This window comes from Carcharodon carcharias, chromosome 19, assembly GCF_017639515.1.
Source record: "Carcharodon carcharias isolate sCarCar2 chromosome 19, sCarCar2.pri, whole genome shotgun sequence".
Lineage (NCBI taxonomy): Eukaryota > Metazoa > Chordata > Chondrichthyes > Lamniformes > Lamnidae > Carcharodon > Carcharodon carcharias.
Window position 1 is genome coordinate 19033657 of NC_054485.1, and position 25905 is coordinate 19059561.

A 25905-nucleotide genomic window follows, 5' to 3' on the forward strand; every position below is an offset into this window, starting at 1 on the left:
CCCAGGTATGTCCTGTACACAAAAAGGACAAATCCATCTTGGCCAATTATCGCGTCATCAGTCTACTCTTGATCATCAATAAAGTGACGGAAGGGGTCATCAACAGTGCTATCAAGCAGCACTTGCTTAACAATAACCTTCTTAGTTTGTGTTTCGCCAGGGCCACTCAGCTGCTGACCTCATTAGCCTTGGCTCAAACATGGATTAAAAAGAGTAAATGCCAGAGGTGAGGTGAGAGTGGCTGCCCTCGACATCAAGGCAGCATTTGACCGAGTGTTTTGGGGGTGGGGGTGGGGGGGCACTCTCTCCTAGTTGGAGTCATACCTAGCACAAATGATGATTGTTGGAGGCCAAACATTTAAGTTCCAGGACATCACTGCAGGAGTTCCTCAGGCTAGTGTCCTAGGTCCCAACCATCTTCCACTGTTTCATCAATGACCCTTCCATCATAAGGTTAGAAATGGGACTGTTTGCTGATGATTACACAATGTTCAGCATTCGCGACTCCTCATACTGAAGCAGCCCATGTCTAAATGCAGCAAGACTTGGACAATATCCAGGCTTGGGCTGACAAGTAACATTCACACCATAAGTGCCAGCCAATGACCATATCCGACGAGAGAGAATCTAATCATTGCCCCATGACATTCAATGGCATTACCATTGCTGAATCTCCCACTATCAACATCCTGGGGATTACCATTGACCAGAAACTGAACTGGACTAGCCTTATAAATACTGTGGCTACAAGAAAGGTCAGAAGCTAGGAATCCTGCAGCAGGTAATTTACCTCCTGACTCCTCAAATCCTATCCACCATCTACAAGGCACAGGTCAAGAGTATGATGGACTACTTCACACTTGTCTGGATGAGTGCAGCTCCAACAACATTCAAGAAGCTTGATACCATCCAGGACATAACAGCCTGCTTGATTGGCACCCCATCCACCAGTTTAAACACTCATTTTGTCCCCCAACGTCATGGCAACAGTTCGTACCATCCAAAAGATGCGCTACAGCAATTCATCAAGCCTCCTTCAACAGCATCTTCCAAACCTGCAACTTGTAGCAGCTAAAAGGACAAGGGCAGCTGATATATGGGAACACCACCACCTCCTGCATGTTCCCCTCCAAGCCACACACCATCCTGACTTAGAACTATATCACTATTCCTACATGGTCGGTGGGTCAAAATCCTGGAACACATTCCCTAACAGCAGTGTGGGTATACCGGCACCAGATAGACTGCAGTGGTTCAAGAAGGCAGCTCACCATCACTGGGCAACAAATACTACCCCAGCCAGCACTGCTCATATCCTGTGAAACAATTTCTAAAAAGTGCTTTTTAAGTGTTATGTTCCTCTCATTCCTCTATAATTGATTTTGTTCAAGCTCAAGATTTTTGTTTTGAGCTCAAGTGCTTCATTCTGAAACTTAATGATATTCAGTTGTATTGTGATCACTTTTTCCTAGAGGATCTTTTACTCAGATTGTTATTAACCCTGCCTTGTGCTATAATACTAGATCTAAAATAGCTTTATCTCTAGTCAATTGCACAATGTATTATTTTCCAAGAAACGGTCGTGAAAGCATTCTACCAATCCAATTCATCTTCCAGATTAGCTATGCCAATTTGATTTATCCAATCTATATGAAGAGTAAAGACCCTGTCATTATTACATTGCTTTTGTAATAACCTCAAATTATTTTTTTACTAATACTCTATCCAATGATATAATTACTGTTAGGGGACATACAAACTAGGCCCACCAACATCTTCTGACCTTTGTTATTCCTAATCTTGACCCATACTGATTCTACATCCTGACCTTTTGAGCCAAAATCCTTTCTTACTACTGTCTTTGTGTCATCTTTTATTATCAGGGTCTTTCTACCTCCTTTCCCATTCCACCTGCCTTTTCAAAATGTTGTGCAATCTAGTATACTTTCTTCAAAGCCTTGGTCACTTTGTAACTATGTTTCTAATGGAAGTTCAGTCTAAACCATTTATCTCTGTGCCACGTGTTTGTCTTATCATTAATGCTTCATGCATTCAGAAAAAAACCTTTTTTTTTAAACACTGTACCTTGCTTGGTGCTATTCGTTGATGCACTATTACCATTACTCTGTTTCTTTCTGTCTCACTCTGCTTGTCTTTACCCAAAATGCTACACTGCTCTGCTGCCTTGGCTTTAAATTTTTTAATTTCCCTTCACCTGAACCTCCCACCCCCTTTTAGTTTAAAGTCCTATCCACAGCCCTAGTTCCACAATTCACCGAGATGATGATCCCAGCCCAGTTTAAGTTGAGCCTATCCCAATTCAACAGCTCCCTCTTCCCCGAGTACTAGTGCCAGCAGCCCATGAATTTAAACCCTTTTTTCCCACACTGTTAAGCTTCAATAGCTGTTTGGCAATCAAGACCAAGACAGCCTCATTCGGATAGAGTTTTATTTCTGGTACACAAAACACTCTACAGAGGGAAGTTGTCTCACTTGTTTTATTTATATAAAAACAAATGGGCACCTAGGTTATTAACTAATAATTAGTAATTGAACTTCTTTAACTGTTTCCTTCCCCAACAGATTCCCCTCTTATAAAGAAAGAACACATATGTCCACACAAAAGGAATATTCCTTTTTGTTGTCTTAAAGATAAAGATGTCCCTATTTGAGGACCTCTAATAACTTTTTGGAGCTAGCTCGCTCTTTGTGAAGTAGTCAGATAATTGGTCGCTGCTATCAATCCATTTAATCTAGGCAATCCCCTTATTCTCAAGCATCGGCTTTAAGCTTGCAATGTAAATTTGCAATTTTTTTTCATGAACACATTTCATAGAGTGAGCATTTTCCCAAAGTGACTAATTGCCTATAAGACATTCGATAGGTACCATTCCAGAATACCTTTTCCACTTAAAATATCTGCCAGCATTTTTGAGATACAGAATGCCATATCTACTGCTTCACTGCCTATGTATTTTTTACAACTCTTCGTATCTTTTTAGATTCTTGTGCCAAAGGGCAACTTACCTTTCTCCCCCCCATGAGAAATATTATAAATGCTCCCGCACTCAAAAATCCATCACATAGATTTGCATAAGATGCATCACTAAACAGTTTCATTTTTCAAGATCACCCAAAGATGGGAATTTCAAAACACACTGCTCCATTTTTCACTTTGTCAGTGTTTTTGTTTGCTCAAATGATTTCTTCAACCTCGGGATCATTCATTTTAGTGCTCAATTCCAAAACGTCAAAACTGATGTTCAGCCTTGTTTGTTTGCCTAGCCAATTGAGTTACCCAATTAGACTTCTGAGTTCCTCTTTTTCTGCTTCAGAAACCGCTGTATCTTTGAGAGGCCTTACCATGTCTAATTGCAATGGGATTGATGTTCTCTAAATAGGATTGCTGAAGTAAAATGACGTGTGATCTGCTCTGCCTGATCTCCAATCCATTGTTTTTAAACAAACCAGAATCCTGACTTCCAATTTCGAACTCCGTTCTGAGCCCATGAATGACGACCATTTCAAATTCACTACTACCTCCCCACAAAAAATCATCTACATGCCTCATGGTGCTAATAAAACATTGCCGGGTCTGCTTCCAACTGAAGACAGCCCGACTTTAAGAAAACTGACCTCACTGAAAAATGCCAAACTCTGGTGGTGTCGTTTAAACCGTATACATGTTTATTTAGCGACCTCTTCCTAGAGGCATGTTCTAGACCCATTGTCTGAACTAATACTATGTTTTCATTCCCAGTCCATAGGCCTAACCTCCTGTCTTTTATCTTGTGTATTTAACCAGTTTTTGGCAGTTGTCCTCTGAGACAAATCTTTTGTCCACATTACTGTGTCCATCTTCAGATACCCTGTCAACCTCAGCAACCAGAGAGATTCATCACTGGGCTGAAACTTCTGGTACCTAATACAGTGCCCTCTCTTTGGTCAATATCTCCAAGTTCTTCTTCCGAGTCTTCTGTCTCGTGTTTAATTTCAAACACATTATATCGTTTAGGACAGTTCGTATTTTGAATCGCATTTAAAACACCAATTGACCATACTCTGGGCATTTCTGGTGTTCATCCTTTTGTTGTCATTCCCCAATTCTTTTCTTCTGCCATAACTGTCAAAAGTATTTCTGTCCTCATTGTTTCTAGTTACAAATCTCCTTTTGTACTAACTCCTGCATCCTGTTTTTAGACAATCTCACCATCCCGTTAACATCGGATCGTCCATTTTCTGTCTTACTGCCGAAAGACTCATTTGTGCCATGAACGCTGCCAGAAAGAAATGTTTTCCAATGAGTTTTTTTTTTAGCGCTCCTGGCATCTGTTCTATCACTATGTCTGCCCCTAAAATTAACTCACGTCAAAATCAGAAGTCTGTCCATATTCGATACCTTGGCATAGTTTTTTTATACTTACAAGCAGCAACCATTCTCTGCTACCACTGTTAAGCTCCAATAGCTATTTGGCAATAAAGACCGAGACCAAGAGAGATTCCTTCTGATAGAGTTTTTTGCATCAGAAATAAAACTCTCTACAGAGGGAACTTGTCTCACCTGTTATCCGTTTTATACAACCAAATGAGTACTTCGGTTGTTAACTAATAATTAGCAATTGAACTCCTTTACCTGTTTCCTTCCCCAACACATACCACTCTGAGTCACATGTTTAATTCCCTAAACTGCTTGACCCTATGCCAATTTGTGTGCAGCTCAGGTGGAGCCCAGATGATTACCCTTGAGGTTCTGCTTAATAATTTAGAACCCAGTTTTTCAAACTCCCTCTACAGAACCTCTCTCTTGTTCTACCTATGTCATTGGTTCCTATATGGACCCCAACAACTGGATACTGTCTATTCCATCCCATCCCACGTTCTTTCCTAGCTGTGAAGAGATGCCCAAAACTTTGGTACTGGGCAGGCAACACATCCTTTAGAATTCCTAGACTCGGCTGCAGAGAACAATATCTATTCCCCTGACTATATTGTCCCCTATCACTACCACATTCCTTTTTGTGGTAAGGGGAGTGACTTGAATGGCTCCTGCACCATGGTGCTATGGTCACTTTGCCCACCTGCCCTGCAGTCCTTGTTCTCATGCAGCAGGCAGCAAGTATTCATTCAAGTTGGTCAAAAGTAAGGGCTGAGGCTCCTCCCATTGTTACATCCTGAGTCCTCATTACCATCTGGCTCGCAGTCATACCTTCCTGTTCCTAACCATTGATTGTAAAGTACTATTTAACCTGGTGTGCAAGTGCCCAGGTAACTCTGCCCCTTCCTGATGTCCCACAATGTCTGCAGCTCGGACTCCAGCCTAACAACTCTGAGTTGAGTTCCTAGAGTGGCAGATACTTCTGCAGATGTGGTTGGGACCGCAATGCTGACTGGAAGCTTCCACATGCTGCAACTATGGCACACCCTGCTGCCTTGCCATGTCGGCCTAAACTGTTTACTTGTTTAATTAGCCAAAATTATTGCTCAGTGGATTATTTTATTTATAGATTAATTTAATTTAATAAAATAATAGGTTACAGATTCTTAGGTCTGAGATTGACTTAAAGAGCAAAATTACAATGCTTACCAACCAATCATTGTCCTTTGAAGTGATTCCTTGATTTTTTTTTTGCTAACGTTTGAAGCTCCTGTTTCTGACTCACTGCTTCTCATTCTCCTTCAGGTCCGCTTTCAGGCCTGTTTTTATCCTGGTCACTCCTCTTACTCTCCTTTCAGCAAAAACAGCCATTACAGTTTATCTCGCAAATGCTACTGGCTTCAGTTTATAGTCATTATCTGACGGAAAGCATGTTGTCAGTGTCTATTGTAGCCTAGCCCGATTACATTGAAGACTAATTCACCATCAGACATATTTACCTGTGCTAATACCTGGCTAAATGCCTCAATTCACCAAATGCATTTGACTTAAGGTAACTGTCGACAGCTGTTGAGAAATCAAATAGATGAACAGGAGGAGGCCGCTTAGCCCACCAAGCATATGCAGGTTCATTAAAAGAACTGCCCAGTTGAGTTCCATGTGAAGCTTTTTCTCCCATAACCCTGCAGATTAGTTCTCTTCAAATGCATATCTAATTGCCTTCTTGAAATTTCCTATGGAATCTGCTTCCAGCAGTCTTTCAGGTAATACATTTCCCCTTTACTTTTGCTAATTAATTTAAATTGATGATCTCTGGTTCCTGACCCACCCAGAGGAAACAGTTGCTCCATCAGAACCATTTCGAATTTTGATTATTAGGTCTCCCCTTACCTTCTCTGCTCTAAGGTGAGCAATCCCAGCTTCTCTAATCTCTCTCCACAGCTGAAATCCCTCATTCTTGGTATTATCCTGATAAAACTCCTCTACCCTGTCCACTGACTTGACATCCTAAAGTTTGGTATCCAGACACATACACAATGCTTCACAGCTGAGGTCTAATTAATGAGTTGTAAAGGTGTGACATGATTACTGTATTCAATCTCCTTATTTACAAAACCAAATATATCTCATATGCTTAACTGCCTTATCAACTTGCCCTGCCACCTATACCAATTTGTGAATTGGCACTGACACAAAATAATACTGTTTAGAATATGCTTCTCCATGTTGTTCTTCCCAAAATACATGACTTCACACTCATTGGCACTAAATTAAATCTGCCCATCTCACCAGTCTCTGTATCCATCTAAAGTCTATTACTATAATGCTCTCTATTGACTATGATGTCAACATTTGCATTATTTGAAAACTTCAAAATTGCACTCCATGTATCCAAGTCCAGGTTATATACAATAATAAAAACAATGGTTCTCACACCAATCCCTGGTGGGTAGGGGGAGGGGGAAACAACACTGTATATTTCTGTCCAGTCAGAAAAATAATTTATTTACTATTACTCGACCTCCTATAGAATCGTAGAATTATACAACACAGAAGGAACCCATTCGGTCTAGCATTCCTGTGCCGTCAATTATTCTGTAGCCAATTGAGTACCCTAATTACCACTGTACTTTAATCCTTTTTGCATTTTTTTACAAATAAGCCTGTAATGCGGTACTTTTATCAAATTCCCTATGAAAGTCCATATGTAAATCAACTGCAGTACCATCATAACTCTTACTTCAGTCTAACATGAAAGCCATTGGCTGAATTTATGAAAGTTCTCCCATGTCCCACCGCAATGAGCTACAAATTTTCATAAGGGCTGGAATTTGCATAAAAAATATCTTTTACCAGTTCTGAACAAACTGCCTCACAATCTGATTCTGAACTTGGGTTCCCAAGGTAGAAGGATACCAAAGGGGTTGAAAAGAACACAGGAGAAGACTGGGGTAATCTGGAAGCCTGAAAGTTACAGAAGGGAAAAAAGAAAGAAAGAAAGGACCCCTGGAGTTTTGAGATTATGGCAAAAATAAGTGTCGGGGACCGATGAATCTGATTTCACCATCATAGGAGAGAAAGGACAGCATGTAACACAAGGGAAAAGTAATGAACTAAGAGCATAGTTGCAGGCTAGATGGATAGATTTACTATTGGGCAAGCTTTTACTTCTGTGTAGGAGTGCAGAAACGGTGTTCAAAGAGCCCCTCCAAGAGATAGAAACATGAATTGTTCAGAGCAACAGAAGAAATGGCTAGCAGTCAGCTTTGGAGGTGAGAAGGTGTCCGACTTGACTTGAGGTTAGTGGAGTTAGCAAGGCCAGGAAAGTAATAGATGAAGAACTTTATGGGTAAAGCCATAAAAGAGGGGAATTGATGTACCTTGATTAGACTTTTAAAGATGCCTTTGAAGGAGATTGTCTGTAAAATAATTCTCACCACTTCCCTTGTTTATAAATTTGTGCCTGCTTAGTAATGAATGTTTTTTCTCCCTTGCCCCCCACAACATTTAACTTAGCTGAAAGTTCACAGCTTCCATAATTAGAAATTGCTGAGGTGAAAGCAGTGAAGACAATAATTTTATAGGTAAGGGAAACCCCTCTTCTAGGGTAAGGATAAAGGTGAGCATAATATGACGTGGGTGGAAAGGTCAACTGGCATTGGACAGGAAAAGTTGAAAGCACATCTTTAGCCTAGGGGAGGATTACCATCAGGAATAGAGATCTTCCTGGAATTCAGATGGTTTAAGATCAAACCAACCATCCGGGATGAAGGTTGATTTAACTTAGTAGGTAAACAGAAGAGACCAATGGAGATACGTTTACCAAGATCTTCGATAATGCAGGAGAAAAGCAGCAGTCATACTTCCTGTCCCAAACGCACATCCTGGAAGCTGGTAAAAGCCAATAACTTGAGCAATTTGAATCTGGTCTGTTCCAAAAATAGTTATTTCAACATTGCCCCTTTGCTGCTGAGATTTTGTTGACCTCTTGCAAAGATTTTTTTTCTCAATTCTGAGGATGGTCACATCGCCACCACCAACCCCCCCTCCCCTCCCCCAACCCCCCACTCCATGTCAGATTGTCCCGTCAAATATTGTCTGACCTGCTGAGAGTATGTAGTGTTTTCTGTTTCAGTTCTCTAGCATCTGCATTATCTTGCTCCTAGTTTCCTGAAATAGAGAGAGAATTTGAGTTGGGTTCACAGTGCAAGACATCTTCAAGATGAACGGGTTTAAGAGAATTTGATTAAATATTTTAAACAGTGAGACTGTAGGAAGGAGGAAGAATGTGCAAGCTTGTGTATTTGCAGCTTGGGGGATGAGAAGAAACATAAGAGCTACATTGAACACAGTGTTGATACAATGGAGATGAGAGCTGTAATGAGAAGAGAGAGGGCTTAGAGGCATTGAGGTTTTTCTTAAAACCTGTTCAGGATTGAGTAGGAGTGGAAGTGTTCCAGCTATTGGAGCAGTCGTCAAAACTGGACTGACTTGGCCTTTAGACAAAAAATTGTTGAAAGGAAAACAAGCGTTTGACATAAGGTGGAACAGAGCTGCTTCGAGGCAGATTTAACAGTGGAAATAGGTGAGGCCCACTCAAGGTCAGACGAGATAATGATGCCAAGACTGATGAAAAATGACAGAGCTTTGGGACCATTAAATGAATGGAAGTAGTGGTTGGTGGTTAGAAATGCAAATACATGAAAGATTGAAAAACAATATTTTCATGCCTTTTTAATGCCTATATAGATCATGTTTTAACAATGTACTGCAAAAGAATTGGAAGTTGTGTCTACTGAAGGCGAGTGAAATGAATAAAGTTGATGAATGTAAAAAGATAGCACTCCACGTATATTCAGCATCGTATTAGGTCAACAACCTGAATTATATAGGTGCAGATGCCATAGATAAATCAATTTATTCCTTTAAAGATTGACAAAGTACAAGAAAGTTATGTATCTATACACTTTATTAGTCAGATACCCTTGGGTCTGTCTCTAACCCTAACATTCCAATCCAACCAAGTTCTCAGCACAGCATATCAAAAACTTAATGAAAATTAATGTAATTATACACCCAGGTGGTTAATTTCAAGTGACTTGCTCTGATCCCATTAATTCTGGTCATGTGATCTTTGTCATGCTATAACACCAGTAGATGGTGATGTTATACCACATTTGCTTCATTATAGCTGGAATGTGGCTTTGTTTGCCTAGGAGATGAGACAAATTTCCTTGGTTAAACTTTTGTGACTTAGTAGAAAGATGACAGCTAAGGTGTAGGCATGTTAGCTTCAAACTAGCGATATTTATACAAACCCGGTGCTGTTTAAATTGCATGAGCCCAACAGCTTCAGCTTGCTTAGGGTTCCATTGGGAAATTCTAACGACCTAACCTAAACCATATGTTAGCCACTTACACAAAATGCATAATTATAATACAAAGATATTAATGCTGATTTATGTATTGTGGATTTTGCTAATTGTATATTACCCCACAGATACCAGGTGCAAAATGTAGGAGCTGATCTGATCCAGGAATGCATGGGAGTGTAAAACGTTCCATGCATCTAGAACAACATCAATTACTTCAAGACAGATGCAAGGTTCCAAAGTCTAAGACCAGTAGTTAATGGACAATATCATGTCACGATTATAATTCCTAAGCTGGAAATGGATTCACTGATAAGCTTAAGGAAGGCAACCTACATAGTGTGGCCTACATATGATTCCAGCCCTACACTGAGGTTACAGTTGTGAAGAATAATTGTGGTTCCTACTTCCATTTAATTATCAACTACATCCAGCCCCTTTTGTAAAAGAACCCTAGAGTTTGGATATTATTGAACCTTCACAGACTTGCAGGTCCACCCATGATTTGTTAAAATTGTAGCTTGGAGTATCCAGAGAAGGGAGGTCTTCACTTATTTAACTCACTTCCACTACACCTGCAAACTCCCCCATAATACTGTTGTTCAGAGCAGCCAGACTGTGGGAGGTGTTCCTGCATAAAGAAGTTTCTAGTTTTCTAAAGGCAGACGTGAAATTTCAGTCCAGGCTGCAACATCATTATTTTGCATATGCTCCCATGTTCTGTCAAACATACACATCTGGGATAACATATATTTCTGGTGGGATAACTCTGCAATTGTATTAATGTATCAAAGGTCACAACATTCTCTCTCAGGGTTCTGTATCACTAGGCCAGAGCTAAAACCAGGCTTGATCCTGAAGCTAGATCTTTGTAATACTGTATATACACTTTTTCTCATCTTGTAGCTGTACATAATGGTGTCTGGGCTTCTGTCATAACTCAGAAAGTGAAAGACTTGTTCATATTGTACGAGCTGTTCCTACGTGAATAACCTATGACCTCATTCTATGCATGAATCCATTTAAAAGCAGCAACCAGCTGATTCCAAGAGATGCACTTTCATTAATTGGACTTACTGACGCTTTAATGCTCCAGAGATACAGGTCAGTATTGCTCAAAGACCTTTACATTTGCTACCAGGAGAAATTCTGCTTTCCCTTCTTTCTGCTTGTCTCATTGGAAATCACAGAATCTCACAGTGCAGAAGAGGCCCATCGAGTCTGCACCAACACGTGAGAAACACCTGACCTACCTACCTAACCCCATTTACCAGCACTTGGCCCATAGCCTTGAATGTTATGTGCCAAGTGCTTATCCAGGTACATTTTAAAGGATATGGGGCAACCCACCTCTACCACCCTGCCAGGCAGTACATTCCAGACCATCACCACTTCTGGGTAAAAAAGTTTTTCCTCACATCCCCCCTAAACCTCCTGCCCCTCACCTTGAACTTATGCCCCTTTGTGACTGACCCTTCAACTAAGGGGAACAGCTGCTCCCTATCCACCCTGTCCATGCCGCCCATAATCTTGTACACCGCGATCAGGTTGCCCACTCAGTCTTCTCTGCTCCAAGGAAAACAACGCAAGTCTATCCAACCTCTCTTCATAACTTAAATGTTTCATCCCAGGCAACATCCTGGTGAATCTCCTCTGCACCCCCTCCAGTGCAATCACATCCTTCCTATAATGTGACGACCAGAACTGCACACACTACTCCAGCTGAGGCTTCACCAAGGTTCTATACAACTCCAACACGACCTCCCTACTGGTAGGAGTGTGATACAATTAACCTCATACCTCTGATACGGGAAGGGCATGTCACTTCTGTTGAGTAACATGTTGACATTTGATGAGAGCAACATTAAGTGTTGCTGTGATGCTTCCTCTGGTGGAATAGCCTATCAAGGCACAATATATGATCTCATGGACCTGTATGTACCAGCACCCTGAGGACCTGTGATGGGAACAAAGAAGGGAAGGGCTGCAATATATAAAATATTTTTTAAAAATCTTAAAATGAAGGAAATCAACATAGAAAGAAAAGAGCAAAGAAAAAGTATGCACAGGTGATGTCCCCCACTGCACATTCCTCACACCAGTCAGGACATCCCTTGTTCTACCTTCCTCGCATCAATCTGTTCAGTCCATATTGTAAATAACCATTATAGTGTAAGATGAATAAAACCATTTTTCAAGTCATAACCCCTACAGCATTATTTCCAATGCTTTATTTAGGGTAAAAGTTTCACTTCCACTTCCCCCTCTCCATTGTGAAATTAAGGACTGTGTTTGTAAAGTGTGTGGTCAGTTAGTACCAATCCTAGAAGGTGTGGGAAACTTGTTCCTGTCTGCATAAATGGACTAGGCTTGCTGCTGGATAAGTAATCCCAGAGATGAACAGATGTTGCACAAACTCTAGCTGGAATGTGATTGGACAGTAATCATCTGCGAAAGACAGGGAATGGCCCAGTAGTATGGCTGTGCAAAAAGGCATCCCAATCCTAGCCCTAACTACTCGCTTACCCTGCTGCATCTGTGCACTCAATGATCTTTCAGTACTCTTCATGGAGCCTTTTTAATACTGATTACTTTACCTAATCTCCATTAAATGTCTGTGATAAATTGTGTGATGCAGCAACAAACTGTTATTGTCCATGTATCACTTTCCAAAAAAATGTAACTCAAATGTATCAAACACTTCTCATTAAGACAGTGTTGTATTCTTCTTTCTGGATCAATTCAGGTCAGGGCTAGTGATTAAAGATCACCTCTAATTTATCAAATCACCAGAGATCGTTAGAGGGAATAGAATATAAATAAGAATGGAACTCATGGTATAGCAAGAGAGAGACTGTCTCGCTTTCTTGACAGTTAATAACCGGGGCCACTTGTCCATCCGTTTGTGGCCCCTGTTTAGGTATTTGGGAATTTGGAATTCTGTATCCCAGAGAGCTATGGATGCTTGGTCATTGAGTATATTGAAGATTGAGATCAACAGATTTTTCACACTAACAAAGTCAAGGGTATGCTGATAGGGTAGGAAAGCTGGAGTTGATATAGAAAATCACCTATGATCTTATTGAATGATGGAAATACGCAAGGGGTTGTATGGTCTACTCCTGTTCTTAATGTGTACTTATTTTCTGTGTCCCTCTTGATATACAATGATTCGGACCCTGGGATGGACAGTTAGCTGCTGTGTGAAGGATTGTGTCACTAGTAATGAGAATAGTATCAGTTTTCTTTCAAAAAAAAATCTGCCACAAAGGGGGAGGAACAGCTGTGCTAGTCTCATCCAAGGTTAATTCAGACTCTAGGTCTGGCTCTTGCTGTTTTTGGTGCTAAATCCAGCTGCTTCATCCTACCACCAGACTTGTAAACCTAGGATTTTGTGGTCTATGAAGACCAACAGAGGTGAGTCAAGGCATTCTCCTCAAACACAGTCCTGTATCTGAAATGTTGCACATGCAGTTAGGTGCTTTGATGGAGGGAAATATATGTGTAAGTGAAAAGAATCATCAATTAAGGCACCAAAGGAAGTACATAAGGTCAGGAGACCAATGGAGGAAGGTGAAGTGATCTTTTTAACCATTGTGATGTGCTATCCTGGTCACAGATGACTAATAGATGGCCCAGAACTAGATGAGTTCTAGCTAGTGATGGAGATAATGGATTTCTCAGCAGCTTGTTCCAGAGTTCTATCATTTTACAACAAGAAATAATCTGAGCAGACTGGCTTATACAAGGGCTTGTTGGATATTTACAAATAAATAGAATGGAACAACTCCTAGCTCATCTGGATAGAAAACCCCACAGTGCTCTCTCCTTTGCCTCCACCTATCACTGCCCTTCTATCCAGCTTCGTCTGTCCCACCCCCCTTGAACAGTATATATTTCACCACATTTCTACTTAGTTCTGAAGAGGAGTCATCTGGACTCGAAACATTAATGCTCTTTCTCTCCACAGATGCTGTCAAACCTGCTGGGTTTTTCCAGCAATTTTTGCTTTTCAGATTTCCAGCATCTGCAGTATTTTGCTTTTACCCACAGTGCTCTCGTGGCTGTTAACATTTTTTTATTTGTTCTTGGGATGTGAGCATCACTGGTGAGGCCAGCTTTTATTGCCTGTCGCTAATTCCCCATGCTTTCTTGGACTACTGCAGTCCATGTACTGTAGGTACAAGAACAGTGCATTTTTCTGGTGTGGTTTGAGACAACTGAGTGGTTTGCTAGGCCATTTCAGAGGACAGTTAAAGAGTCAATCATATTGCTGTAGATCTGGAATCATCAGATTAGATAAGGATAGAACCATAGAAAAGTTACAGCACAGAAAGAGGCCATTTGGCCCATCTTGTCCACGCCAGCCCGAGGACACCCAGATGCCCTTTCTAATCCCACCTTCCTGCACCCGGCTCTAGCCCTGCAGCTTACAGCACTTTAGGTGCAGATCCAGTACTTTTTAAAAGAGTTTAAAGTTTCTGCCTCTACCACCAACTTGGGCAGCGAATTCCAGACACCTTCCCTGAAGGTTAATGAGTGGGTTTTTACGATAACCAGTAGTTTCATTATTAATGAAGCTGGTATTTTGTTGGTATTGTAAATTCCCCCAGCTGCCCTTGGGATTTGAACTCTGGAACATTGGACAGGGGCCATAGGATTACTGGTCCACCAGCATTACCACAATGCTACTGTTTCCCCACCGTTGATCTTTCACGATATTGAGCCTTTGCCAAGGCATGTTTAACTTGCTCCATGTTTTCACATTTAATTATATTAAGCCTTAACAACAAGGTGCTTTGACAAATATTTTACAGTTGCAAATAAACATTTCTGTTCTGTGTCATTGTTTCATTTTACTTCCTTGTACCACTCTCCCTTTGGATGAAGCCCCGGTACTCAAACACATTTTAGGCTCCTGCCAGTTCAGTGCAATACTGAGAGTTGTACTGTTGGGTGGTGCTATCTTTTAACCAATATCAGGAAAAACAGATTCACTAGTCATTTATCTTATTTTTGTTTGTGGCATCTTTCTGCGAACGATCAGTTGCTGTCTTTGCCCACACTTCAAGAGTAATCCTCTGGCTATGCATGTGTTTATTTCCAGCCACTGAGCCATTTGTATCTTTGAGTATCAGAGTCACTGATTCATAATGTCTGGATTCAGCCATGTTTTCCTTTTGTGGAATTACTGCCAATATCAAACATGGCAGCCGGCACCTTCACAGTCAAAGCCACCAGTCAGCAATTCCCACCATGCTTCGCGGGTTTCCACCCGGATGTTATTGCAGGGGGGGGGGGGGCGGTCACAGACCTTGCTTTCCGGTGGTGGTGAGTGAGCTGGAGAACGGGAACCGAGTCGGATTTCGAGCATGGAGGGGAAGAGAAATCTCTTCTACTGACCTTAACTTTGAAATATCCCAAAGCACAAAGAATGGTTCTGAAGTGTAGTCACTTCTCTAAGGATTTGTGTTCACACCGGAAGATCTCAAAAAGATCAGTGAGCTAATAATTCTGCTTTATGGCGGTGTTTGAGGGAGCTATGTTGTCTAGAATCCAGTGGAGAACTGTCTGCTTTTGAAATAGTGCCATGAGGTCTTTTACTTGAAGCAGAATATGAGACTTGGTTTAACATCAGTTTTGAAGGTAGGCCCCTGTGCAGCACTCCTTTGGCTTTGCCCCTTGGACAGTGCCACGCTTTCTTGGGATTTCACATACACATACAAATATTGTCACTCATACCTGAGAAATATGCCCCTCACGCACGCAGAGATCCAAAAAAAAAAATGTCATACACGCAGAGGCCCAACAAATATTGTCACGCATGCAAGGACCCGAAAAATATATCGGGCATGCAAAGACCTAACAAATGTGTCACACATGCAGGGACCCGACAGATAACGTCAAACACAAACCGACAGATAACGTCAAACACAACACAGAGACCCGACAAATGTGTCACACGTGCAGGGACCCAACAAAATATTGTTTCTCTCATGCACAGAGACGACAAATTATTGACGCAGAGATCTAAAATTGCAGCGATTGTACAAATACTGACACCCTCCAGTTAACTCTTGCACGTATAGAATTTACAGCACAGAAACAGGCCCTTCGGCCCAACTGGTTCATGCAGGTGTTAATGCTCCTCACTAGCCTTTTCTCACCTCTCACCATCTAACCCTATCAGTATAACCATCTATTCCTTTCTCTTTTTAAAAATCAAGTTTCCTCTTAAATTGATCTTTGCTATTCACCTCAACTACTCCTTGCAGTAGCAAGTTCCACATTCTAACCACTCTCAGAATAAAGTTTCTCCTGAATTCTCTATTGGATTTATTAGTGATAGTCTTATAGTTATGGCCCCAATTTTGGATTCCTGCAAAAGTGGAAACATCTTTTCAACTTCAACCTTTCAAACTCTTTCAAAAGGCTTCAAGGCAGAGGTAGTTTGGGTACAAATCAAGCATATTTCCATAAGGAGAAAAGATGGGCTATCCCTCAATGACAAAGGAAATAGTCAAAATGAAACAGAAAAAGGAGGTTTAAGTCAGGTGCAGAATACGTCAAAAACCAAAATACTGCAGAACATGGAGTGCAAGGAGAAATTGGAAAAAGATATAAGAGCAAAGAGAGAACATGAGAAAATGGTAACATGAAATGTAATATCAATGGTGGGAAAACTACTGAAGGCCATTGTCAAGTACAAAATTAATTCTGATTTGAAAAATTATAAAAAAAATAGGCAATGTGGTAAATGGTGGCAGACATCAGGGGGCTATAGACTGGTCCAATGGGCAGACGTGGCAGACTCAATGCAAATAAGCATGAAGTGATGCACTTTGGGGGTAACAACTCAGAGAGGCAGTATAATCTAAAAGTGTACTATTTTGGGGAGGGAGGTGTAATACCAGAAGGACTTAGGGTGCATATTCATTAATCTTTGAAGGTTACAGGGGAAGTTGATAAAGTGATGAGGAAAGTGTTTGGGCTTGGGACATTGAATATAGAAACTACAAGTCATACTAAACTTTTACTAATCACTGATAAAGCCTCAACTGCAGTATTGTCTGCATTTCTGGACACCACAACTCAGGAAGGTTTATCAAGGACTTGGAGAGAGTACAAAGAAGGTTTACCAGATTGACATCAGGAATGAAGGACTGCAGTTACATGGAGAGTTGGAGAAGCTGAGGTTTTTTTATAGCACAGGGAGACACTGACAAGAGGGAGAGTTGTAGAGGGCTGGGGTTTTCACAAAGGATTGTGGGCCAGGAGGCTGTTGAGACGGTATGAATCAGCCACTGCCTATGGGAAGGAGCAGGCCTCATTGGCTGATGCAAGTTTAAATTTTTCTATGTCACTGTAACTCTGTTTTCGATCCTGACTGTGTTTTGCCAGTATTTAGTGTTTCCAACATTTCCTGTTCTGGGATGTTCCCATTAACATTCTTAATCCAATTTCAGGGATCATGAAATTACAGCGATTGGTTGCTGTCAGTGCACAGAGTACCAGTGCTGTGATCTGATTGGAGACCTACACCAGGAGCATGACGGTGTCTGACCTCCAGTTGGTCGTGCACTTCGCCCTTTGTTCCAGAATCCTGACTGTTCTTTTCCAGGTCAGTTTCTAATCCTTGTACAGTTGCAGTGGGCTCCACAATTTCATTTGTTAAAGGAATACTCTAAGGAGAAGTGAAAATGCTCACATATATAACATGGATCGTATTTACTACCTGCCCCAAAATGTTGGGCTTTTCCAACACTGGATTGTGGCCAGTGTTGACAGGGTTTTGGTTGAGCAGACTGTCTATGAGTTACATTAGTTCCCACTCTTCTGCATTTGATACTGGACCTGAGAAACCCATTGCAATTTTGGGATACATGTCCTTGAATGTGTTGTCACCTCCCAAATTCATGCCTATCTTTCCATGTTTGAATTCCTCCAACCAGTTTTCCACTCTGCCACAGTATTGAAATGGCCCTTAGCAAAATCACAAATGATATCCCATGTTACTTTGATTGTGCTAAACTATCCTTCCTTGTCCAGACCTGCCTGCAGCCTTTGACACAGTTGACCATATCATCCTCCTCCAATCCCTCCCTTATCTAGCCGGGTGGTTCTGTCTCACCTGGCTCCATTCCTATTTATCCACTCATAGCCAGAGAATAACCTGCAATGGCTTCTCTTCCACTCACCATCGTGCCTCTACTTGCTGACATACATTGGTTCCTGGTCCAGAAACACCTTAATTTTAAAATTTTCATTCTTGTTTTCAAATCCCTCCGTGGCATTGCCCCTCATCCCTATAATCTTCTCCAACCCTATAAGAACTCTGCACTCTACCAATTCTGGCCTCTTGTGCATCCCTATTTTACATCACTCCACCCTTGGCGACTATGCCTTCTTCTGCCAAGGTCCATTCTTTGGAATTTCCTCCCAAACCCCTTCACCACTCCCTTACGACACTTCTTAAAATCTACCTCTTTGATGAAACTTTTGCTCACCTATACTTATGTGGATCAATACCAGATTTTTGTTTGATAACACTCCTGGGATGTTTCACTATGTTAAAGATGCTACATAAAGGTACATTGTTATGCAGTTGCTGAAGGTGCTGTCTCAATGTGGTACTCTCCTGAAGGAGCTAGCTCTCATTAGGGTACCGGTCCTGAGGGTCATGACTCTCAATGCTGTGCTGTTCCTGAAGGTGTTAACACTGAGGGATAGAGGTGCTAACTTTCACTGGAGTACTGTTCCTGAAGACGTTGGCTGTCACTGGGTACTGCTCCTGAAGCTGCTGACTGTCATTGGGGAACAGTTCCTGAAGGTGTTGCCTCTTACTGGGGTACTGTTCCTGAAGGTACTCACTCTTACTGGAGGTACTGCTCCTGAAGATGCTGACTGTCACTGTGAGACTGCCAAGCATAGCTGTCACTCCTTGGCCTTATTTCTGCAGAAAGCTGCTATCTCAGCACAGACCGGCTGGAGACCAGGAGCTTCCTGCTTTGTGTTTTGTGTGGTTCGACTTGCCGGTACCAAACCCGAACTCGAACAAGAAGAAAATCCAATTTGCTCCAATTATAATCAGCTATTTTCTTCTTAGATTTTCTAATAATGAACATTTTTTAATTGAGTAAAAAATGTTGGTCCTTCAGAAAAACTTGTTTCTAGATATGATTCTTCAAGCAGTACATTGCTTTAAGGGTCTTGCTATCTTGCGACCGGTTCTGTGTTTGACATAGTTTTATGGGTGGGTTTGGGTTTATGTTGAATTTACCTTGCTTCTTTGTTCCTTTTCCAGATGGTTTTCAATTCTCTGATCCCTGATCACAGAGCAGATGCATTCCAAGCACCCCAACTGCACAGTTTGAGCATCGGCGACGCGTTGCTGGAGATCGTGTTAGGTGGTTTCTCTAGATGGGACGCACAGCACTTCCTGTTTATAGCGGAATTTGGGTACATCTACGAGCATAACTTTGCTTTCCTGCCATTGTTTCCAGTGAGTCTCCGGGCCATGGCAGAGACGGTTCTCAGACCCCTCCAATGGTTGTTGAATCTCCACAGTCGGCTGCTGCTTGCAGCAGTACTACTGAACATGCTGATCTTTGTTCTGTCAGCAGTCCTTCTGTACCAATTGGGTGTGGTTGTGCTGCAGGATCGCCGGCTGGCCTCTCTCTCCAGCCTTCTCTTCTGCCTGACCCCAGCCAACGTCTTCATGTCTGCAGCTTATTCTGAAAGCATGTTCGTGCTGCTGGTCTTCAGTGGAATGCTTCACCTGGAGAAGGGACGACCGCTGATCAGTTGCATTCTGTTTTCCTTGTCTACAGCAGTTCGCTCCAATGGGATTGTAAATGCAGGATTTCTGTTTTACTCCCAGCTGAGGCATTGTTCATTGTATGTGAGACACAAGCTAAAGGTTACAGAAAAAGACTCGTACAAATCATGGTTCAATCTCGTCCTTCGGTCTGTGCTGCTAGTGGCTACAGGAATAGTGATGATCATGTTGCCCTTTGTACTTTTTCAGTGTTATGGATACCTGATGTTCTGTAAGTCAACTGTGAATCCAGCCCTGGACATTCCTCAGCCTCTGCTGCAGCTGGCCAGGGACAAGGGCTATCGTGTCCCTGATAAGGATAGTATGCTGCCCAGTTGGTGCCATCACCGATACCCCATCATATACACTTACATTCAGGACACATATTGGAATGTGGGCTTCCTGAGATATTACCAACTCTGCCAATTGCCCAACTTCCTGCTGGCTTTCCCAGTTGTGGCTTTGGGAGTGTGGGCAGTCTGGCAGTATGTGTGTGCTGATCCCTGGTATTGTATACAGCTGGGCCTGGGCTGCAGAAAGCTGAAGGAGGAGACTGAAGAGGACAGCAAACCACTGTCCAGCTTCTATAGACATCGACTGTTTGTCTATATTGTTCACATGACAGTATTGCTGGCATTTGGCATTTGCTTCATGCACATCCAAGTAAGAATTGTTTGAAAGGATGATAAACATTGGGTGCCTGGAGATTACATGTGGAATGCCTGGTCAATTTCACCCAATATAATCCCACTCTCCCACTCACAACATACACATTTTAATATCCCCCCAGTCTGATCATGCTCTCCTCACTACCCACATCTTTTAATATCCCCCAGTCTAACCCCACTCTCCCACTCAGTACCCACACCTTTTAATATCCCCTGGTCTAATCCTACTCTCCCACTGAGTACCCACACCCTTTAAGGCGGTGGTGTAGTGGTATTGTCACTGGATTAGTAATCCAGATAATGCTCTGGGGACCTGGGTTCAAATCCCACCACAGCAGATGGTGGAATTTGAATTCAATAAATATCTGGAATTAAAAGTCTAATGATGACCATGAAACAGCATTGTTGACCATCTGGTTCACTAATGTCCTTTAGGGAAGGAAATCTGCTGTCCTTACCTGGTCTGGCCTACATGTGACTCCAGACCCACAGCAATGTGGTTGACTCTTTGAACAAGGGCAATAAGGGATGGGCAATAAATGCTGGCCTAGCCAGCGATGCCCACATCCCATGATCGAATATAAAAAAAACCCTCAATCTAATCCCACTCTCCCACTCAGTACCCACACCCTTTAATATCCCCCAGTCTAATCCCACCCTCCTCACTACCCACACCTTTTAATATTTCCCAGTCTAATCCCACTCTCCTCAGTACCCACACCTTTTCATGTCCCCCAGTCTGATCCCACTCTTTCACCCAGTACCCACACCTTTTAATATCCCCATTTCTAATCCCACTCTCCCTCTCAGTACCCACACCCTTTAATATTCCCTGGTCCAATCCCACTCTCCCACTCAATACCCACACCCTTTAATATCCTCCAGTCTAATCCCACTATCCTCCTCCCTACCCACACCTTTTAATAGCCCCTGATATAATCCCACTCTCCTCCTCACTACCCACACCTGTCTATATCCCCAGTCTAATCCTACACTCCTCAGTCCCATAACTCCATGTTTTTCAAACAGCTAACTCTTCCTTAAAAGAATTCAAGTACTCTGCTTCCACACTGACTTGTGACAGAATTTGATGTCTGGTTTGGGCACTGTAACTTTGCGCAGCTCTCATTGGGGGCAGAGAAATCTGTCCTGAATTGAGCATCATGGGACTGATGGCAAATCTGCCTACTATTGACCTGGGAACAATTAGATTTAAATGTGTGGCGATAGGTCATCAACCTTAAACATTAACTCTCTTTCTCTCTCCATAGATGCTGCCAGACCTGAATATTTCCAGCATTTTCTGTTTTTATTTCAAATTTCCAGCATCTACATGTGTTTTGCTTTTGTTTAAATGTGTCTTTTTTCTTGAAGATGTGAAATAACTAGTAAATCTCTTGCTTTCTGTGCAGGTTGTAACCAGATTCCTAGCCTCCTCCTCACCCATCCTGTACTGGTTCACTGCTCATCTGCTCCAGGAAGTGGAGCCTGGACATTTGGCTCAGGACTCTACAACTTCACCTCTCCCCTACAAGTTTGGGATATTTCCCAGAAACCAGCTGACTGCTCTGCTTTGGGACTGGAGAGGCTGCAGTCTAACTGTGCGCTGTGTTCTTGGATATTTTTTACTGTATTGGTTCCTTGGACTCGCTCTGCATTGTAACTTTCTCCCTTGGACCTGATCACTTGGAGAAGCTGAGTCACTGCTCCCCGGGTCTTCCTATCTGCTAGTCCACTATGTTTGTGGGATAGATCCCTCCCAGTTCTCTTCAATGTCACCCATTTTTCTTGGCATTGGGTATACTGTGGTGCAATCAGGATTGAGGCGGGGGTGAACAAAAGAACATTAGAAACAAGATCAGGAGTAAACTATACAGTCCCTTGAGTCTGCTTCACCATACAGTAAGATCATGGCTGATCTTTGACCTCAGCTCCACTTTCCTATATGATCTCCATATCCTTTGGATTGAGTCCAAATATCTATCTACCTCAGCTTTGAATAGAGTCAACAACTAAGCCTCAACAACCGTCTGGGGTAGAGGATTCCAAAGATTCACCCTCTGAATGAAGAAATTCCTCCTCATCTCAGTCTTCAATGATCAACCCTTTAGCTTGAGTCTATGCTCCCCCATCCCCCCAAAATTAATGTATTGGACCTTCGCTCTACTGCCTCCAAGGTAAATATATGTCCTTAGATAAGGAGCCCAAAACTCCCAACCTGTAGTCTGACCAAAACCCTTTACAATTATAGCAAGAATTCCTTACTTTTGTACTTTAACCCCTTTGTAATAATGGCCAACATATCATTTAATTACTTGCTGTACTTGCATGCTAACTTTGTGTTTCTTGTACGAGGACACCCAAATCTCTCTGAACACCAATATTTAAAAGTTTCTCACCATTAAGAAAATATACTGATTTTCTATTATTCTTACCAAAGCAAATAAACTTGCATTATACTCCATCTGCCACCTTATTGCCCACTCACTTAAACTGGATAATGCTGCACAGCAAGGTGTCAAAAAGCACGGGTTCTGTAACCATAGGCGCAGTGATGTCACATACTGCCACATGACCTGCCCACACTCTAATGATGACCCTGTGACTTTCACAGTCCAGCTACCCCACTTCCTACCCCCATTCCTTCACCGCCCCCCCCACTCCCCAAACAACTCCTTCTTTCCCTTTCTGCTGGATGCAGGATTGGTTCAATCCTGCTACTTGGTTATGGTCAAAGTAGATCCAGAGGCAGTAATCTGCAGCAAGTAACTCGCTGACAGTTACTCTAAAGCCTTTTCAATGCTTAGAAGGCACAAGTCAGGGGTGTCATGGAATACTCTGCACTTGCCTGGATGAGTGCAGCTCAACAACTGAAGAAGCTTGACACCATCCAGGACAAAGCAGTCTACTTGATCAGAAGCCCCTCCATCATTAGCATAACATGGTTGCAATGTGTATCATGTACAATATGCATTGCAACAATTCGCCAAAGATATTTTGACAGCATCTCTCAAAATCATTACTTCAAACAACAGCAGGCAGCAGCTTGCATTTATATAGTGCCTTTAACATAATAAAATGTTTTGAGGCGCTTTACAGAAGTTTAATAGAACAAAATTTGACTCCAAGCCACATAAGGAGATAGTAGGTCAGATGACTAAAAGCTTGGGTCAAGGAGGTGGATTTTAAGAAGCATCTTAAAGGAGGAAAGGCCATCAGAGGGAATGAGGCAGGGAATTCCAGAGCTTAGGACCTAGGGAGCTGAAAGCATGGACGCTAGCATTAGAGTAATTAAAATTGGGAATGCTCGAGAGACTAGAATTGGCAGAGCACAAAGATTTAGGGGGATAATGGGAATGGAGGAAATTACAGAGATAGGGAAGTCATGGAGGGATTTAAAAATAAGATGAGAATTTTAAAATTGAGGCATTGCCTGCCCAAGAGCTAATGTTGATAAGCAAGCGCAGGAGAGGTGTGTGATGAAGACATGATGAATTAGGACATGGGCAGCAGAGTTTTGAATGATCTCATGTTTATGGAGGGTACAGAGTGGGAGGCCAGCTGGAATTGCATTGGAATAATCAAGTCCAGAGGTGGTAAAGGCATGGATGAGGGTTTCAAGAGCAGATGAGCTGAGGCTGGGGTGGAGTCAAGTGATGTTACGGAGGTGGAAATAGTTGGTCTTAGTGATAGTGCGGGTGCATGTAGGAAGTTCATCTTAATTTCAGTTGTAACACCAAGATTATGAACAATCTGGTTCAGCCTCACATGGTTGCCAGGGAGAGGGATGGAGTCAGTCACAAGGGAATGGAGTTTGTGGCGGGAATGAAGACAATGGCGGCTGTCTTCCCAATATTTGTTCATGAGACCACATACAACAACCACTTGTATGTAATGCTTTAATGTAGTAAAATGTCTCAAGACTCTTCAAGTAGCATTATGTAACACAATTTGGCACCAAGTCACATAAGGGGACAATAGGGCAGATGACCAAAGGTTTGGTCAAAGAGTTTGGCTCTAAGAAGTGTCTTAAAGGAAGGCAGTGAGGAAGGTGGCTTCAGGAAGGAAATTCCAGAACTTAGGGCCGAGGCAGCTGAAGGCATGTCTGTCAATGATGAAGCAATTACAATAAGGGATGTGCAAAAGTTTAGAATTGGAGAAGCTAAGAAATCTCACAGGATACTAGGGGTAGAGGAGGTAACAGAGATAAGGAGGGATTTGAAAACTAACGATGAGTATTTTTAAATTGAGCTATTACAAACAGGAGCCAATGAAGGTCAGTGAGCACAGGGGAAATGGATGAACTGGAATTTATTCAAGTTAATATAGAGACTGCAAGGTTTTGGATGAACTTAATTTATGATGAAAGATGGGAGTCCGGTCAGGGCTACATTGGTATAGTTGAGACTCAAGGTAACCAAGACATAGATGAGGATTTCAGCTGCATGTGAGCTGAGGCAGGGGTGAATTTGCGCAATTTTATAGAAGTGTAAGTAAGCGGTCTTATTGATGGTGTGGATATGTGATAGGAAGCCCATCTCGAGGTGATGCAACACTAATGTTGCAGACAGTCTGGTTCAGCCTCAGACAATTGTCAGGGAGAGGGATGGAGTCAGTAGCTAGGGTATATAGTTTGTGGTGGGGACTGAAGACAGTGGTTTTGATCTTCCCAATATTTAGGTGGCAGAAATTTCTATTTGTACAGTACTGGATGTTGGACAACAATCTGATAATTGAAAGGGTTGTAAAGAACATTTTTTTTTCTGTTGGACTGTTGTAAAGAACATATCTTTCTGTTTCTGTTGGACTGTGGATTAAAATTACAATGTCTGCAGTTTGAAAGACATGTCTACTGGAAAAGTGTGAGGGATATATACAGTGTTGCTGTCCTGGAACAGTGTGTGCCATGAAAGACAGGATGGTGCCGAGGAGGAGTCCAGTCTAATGGGGAACTACCTGACAACAACATTTTAATTGGCTCTGAACCAGGTGACCAGGGTTTGTGTGAGAGCAGTGCAGCAGGGAAAAGCTCCTAGCCCGAAAAGAGAAAAGTCCAAAAACCTCTTTCTCCTGTGTATGCAAGATTCCAGTAATTCAACAATAATAGCTAGCTGGTTTTTTTCCCCCCACCGTGTCTCTATAACCTGCTGTCTCTCTGGAAAAGGGTAAAATCACTGTTAGAGACATTGAAAAGCAAGTGCTCAACCAGTGAACTAAAGACTGAAAGTGCTGGGAAGACCACCTCGTGTCATCAACAAAGGAATTTGGAAGACATCAACCAAAATCAACCCATCAAATCCTGTACTCTGGAATTGGTGCTATTGAACTGTTTTATCCCACCCTTAAAATCCATGTTTTTGTGTGTCTTGTACGTGTGTTAGAAATGAGCAGTTCATAAAGTTTACAAACCTGGTGCTCGTATTCTGTTAACCTAAATTAAACAGGTGGGTTGATCAAACTTTTCACATTTGTCATGGTTCGAGGAGCTGTGGGATTTGATTTTGAAGCGCACTATCCACAGTGAGTCACGAGAAAAGTTTGGGGCCTTGGGTCTGAGATATTGGAACAAACGATGACGACGATTTGGCTGTAGATTTAGTAAGTTATAAAAGCTAAAAAGAAACACTAGGTTTGTACTATCAAAAATAAGATGGCACTGGAAATTGCTAAAGC

The 25905-nt window shown here is 42.0% G+C and overlaps 1 protein-coding gene across 3 annotated transcripts; it reads left to right on the forward strand.

Moving 5' to 3' along the window:
• The first annotated feature begins 10813 nt into the window (after positions 1-10813).
• Positions 10814-22696, forward strand: pigv (phosphatidylinositol glycan anchor biosynthesis, class V). 3 transcript variants are annotated; one of them, XM_041213373.1, is made up of 4 exons: positions 10814-10851; positions 17214-17368; positions 19052-20227; positions 21645-22696. In XM_041213373.1, exons 2-4 carry the CDS (start codon positions 17297-17299, stop codon positions 21912-21914), a joined length of 1518 nt encoding a protein of 505 aa, XP_041069307.1. In that variant the 5' UTR covers positions 10814-10851; positions 17214-17296; the 3' UTR covers positions 21915-22696. The 3 variants fall into 3 exon arrangements, with proteins under 3 accessions (XP_041069307.1, XP_041069305.1, XP_041069306.1); XM_041213371.1 differs by lacking the exon at positions 10814-10851 and adding an exon at positions 15064-15393; XM_041213372.1 differs by lacking the exon at positions 10814-10851 and adding an exon at positions 15064-15247.
• Positions 22697-25905: the final 3209 nt, after the last annotated feature.

Coding starts and splice junctions, on each gene's coding strand:
- pigv (XM_041213373.1), top strand. CDS start 17,297: ATGACGGTGTCTGACCTCCAGTTGGTCGTGCACTTCGCCCTTTGTTCC. Junction 17,369..19,051: donor TCCTGACTGTTCTTTTCCAG/GTCAGTTTCTAA, acceptor TTCCTTTTCCAG/ATGGTTTTCAATTCTCTGAT. Junction 20,228..21,644: donor TTTGCTTCATGCACATCCAA/GTAAGAATTGTT, acceptor CTTTCTGTGCAG/GTTGTAACCAGATTCCTAGC.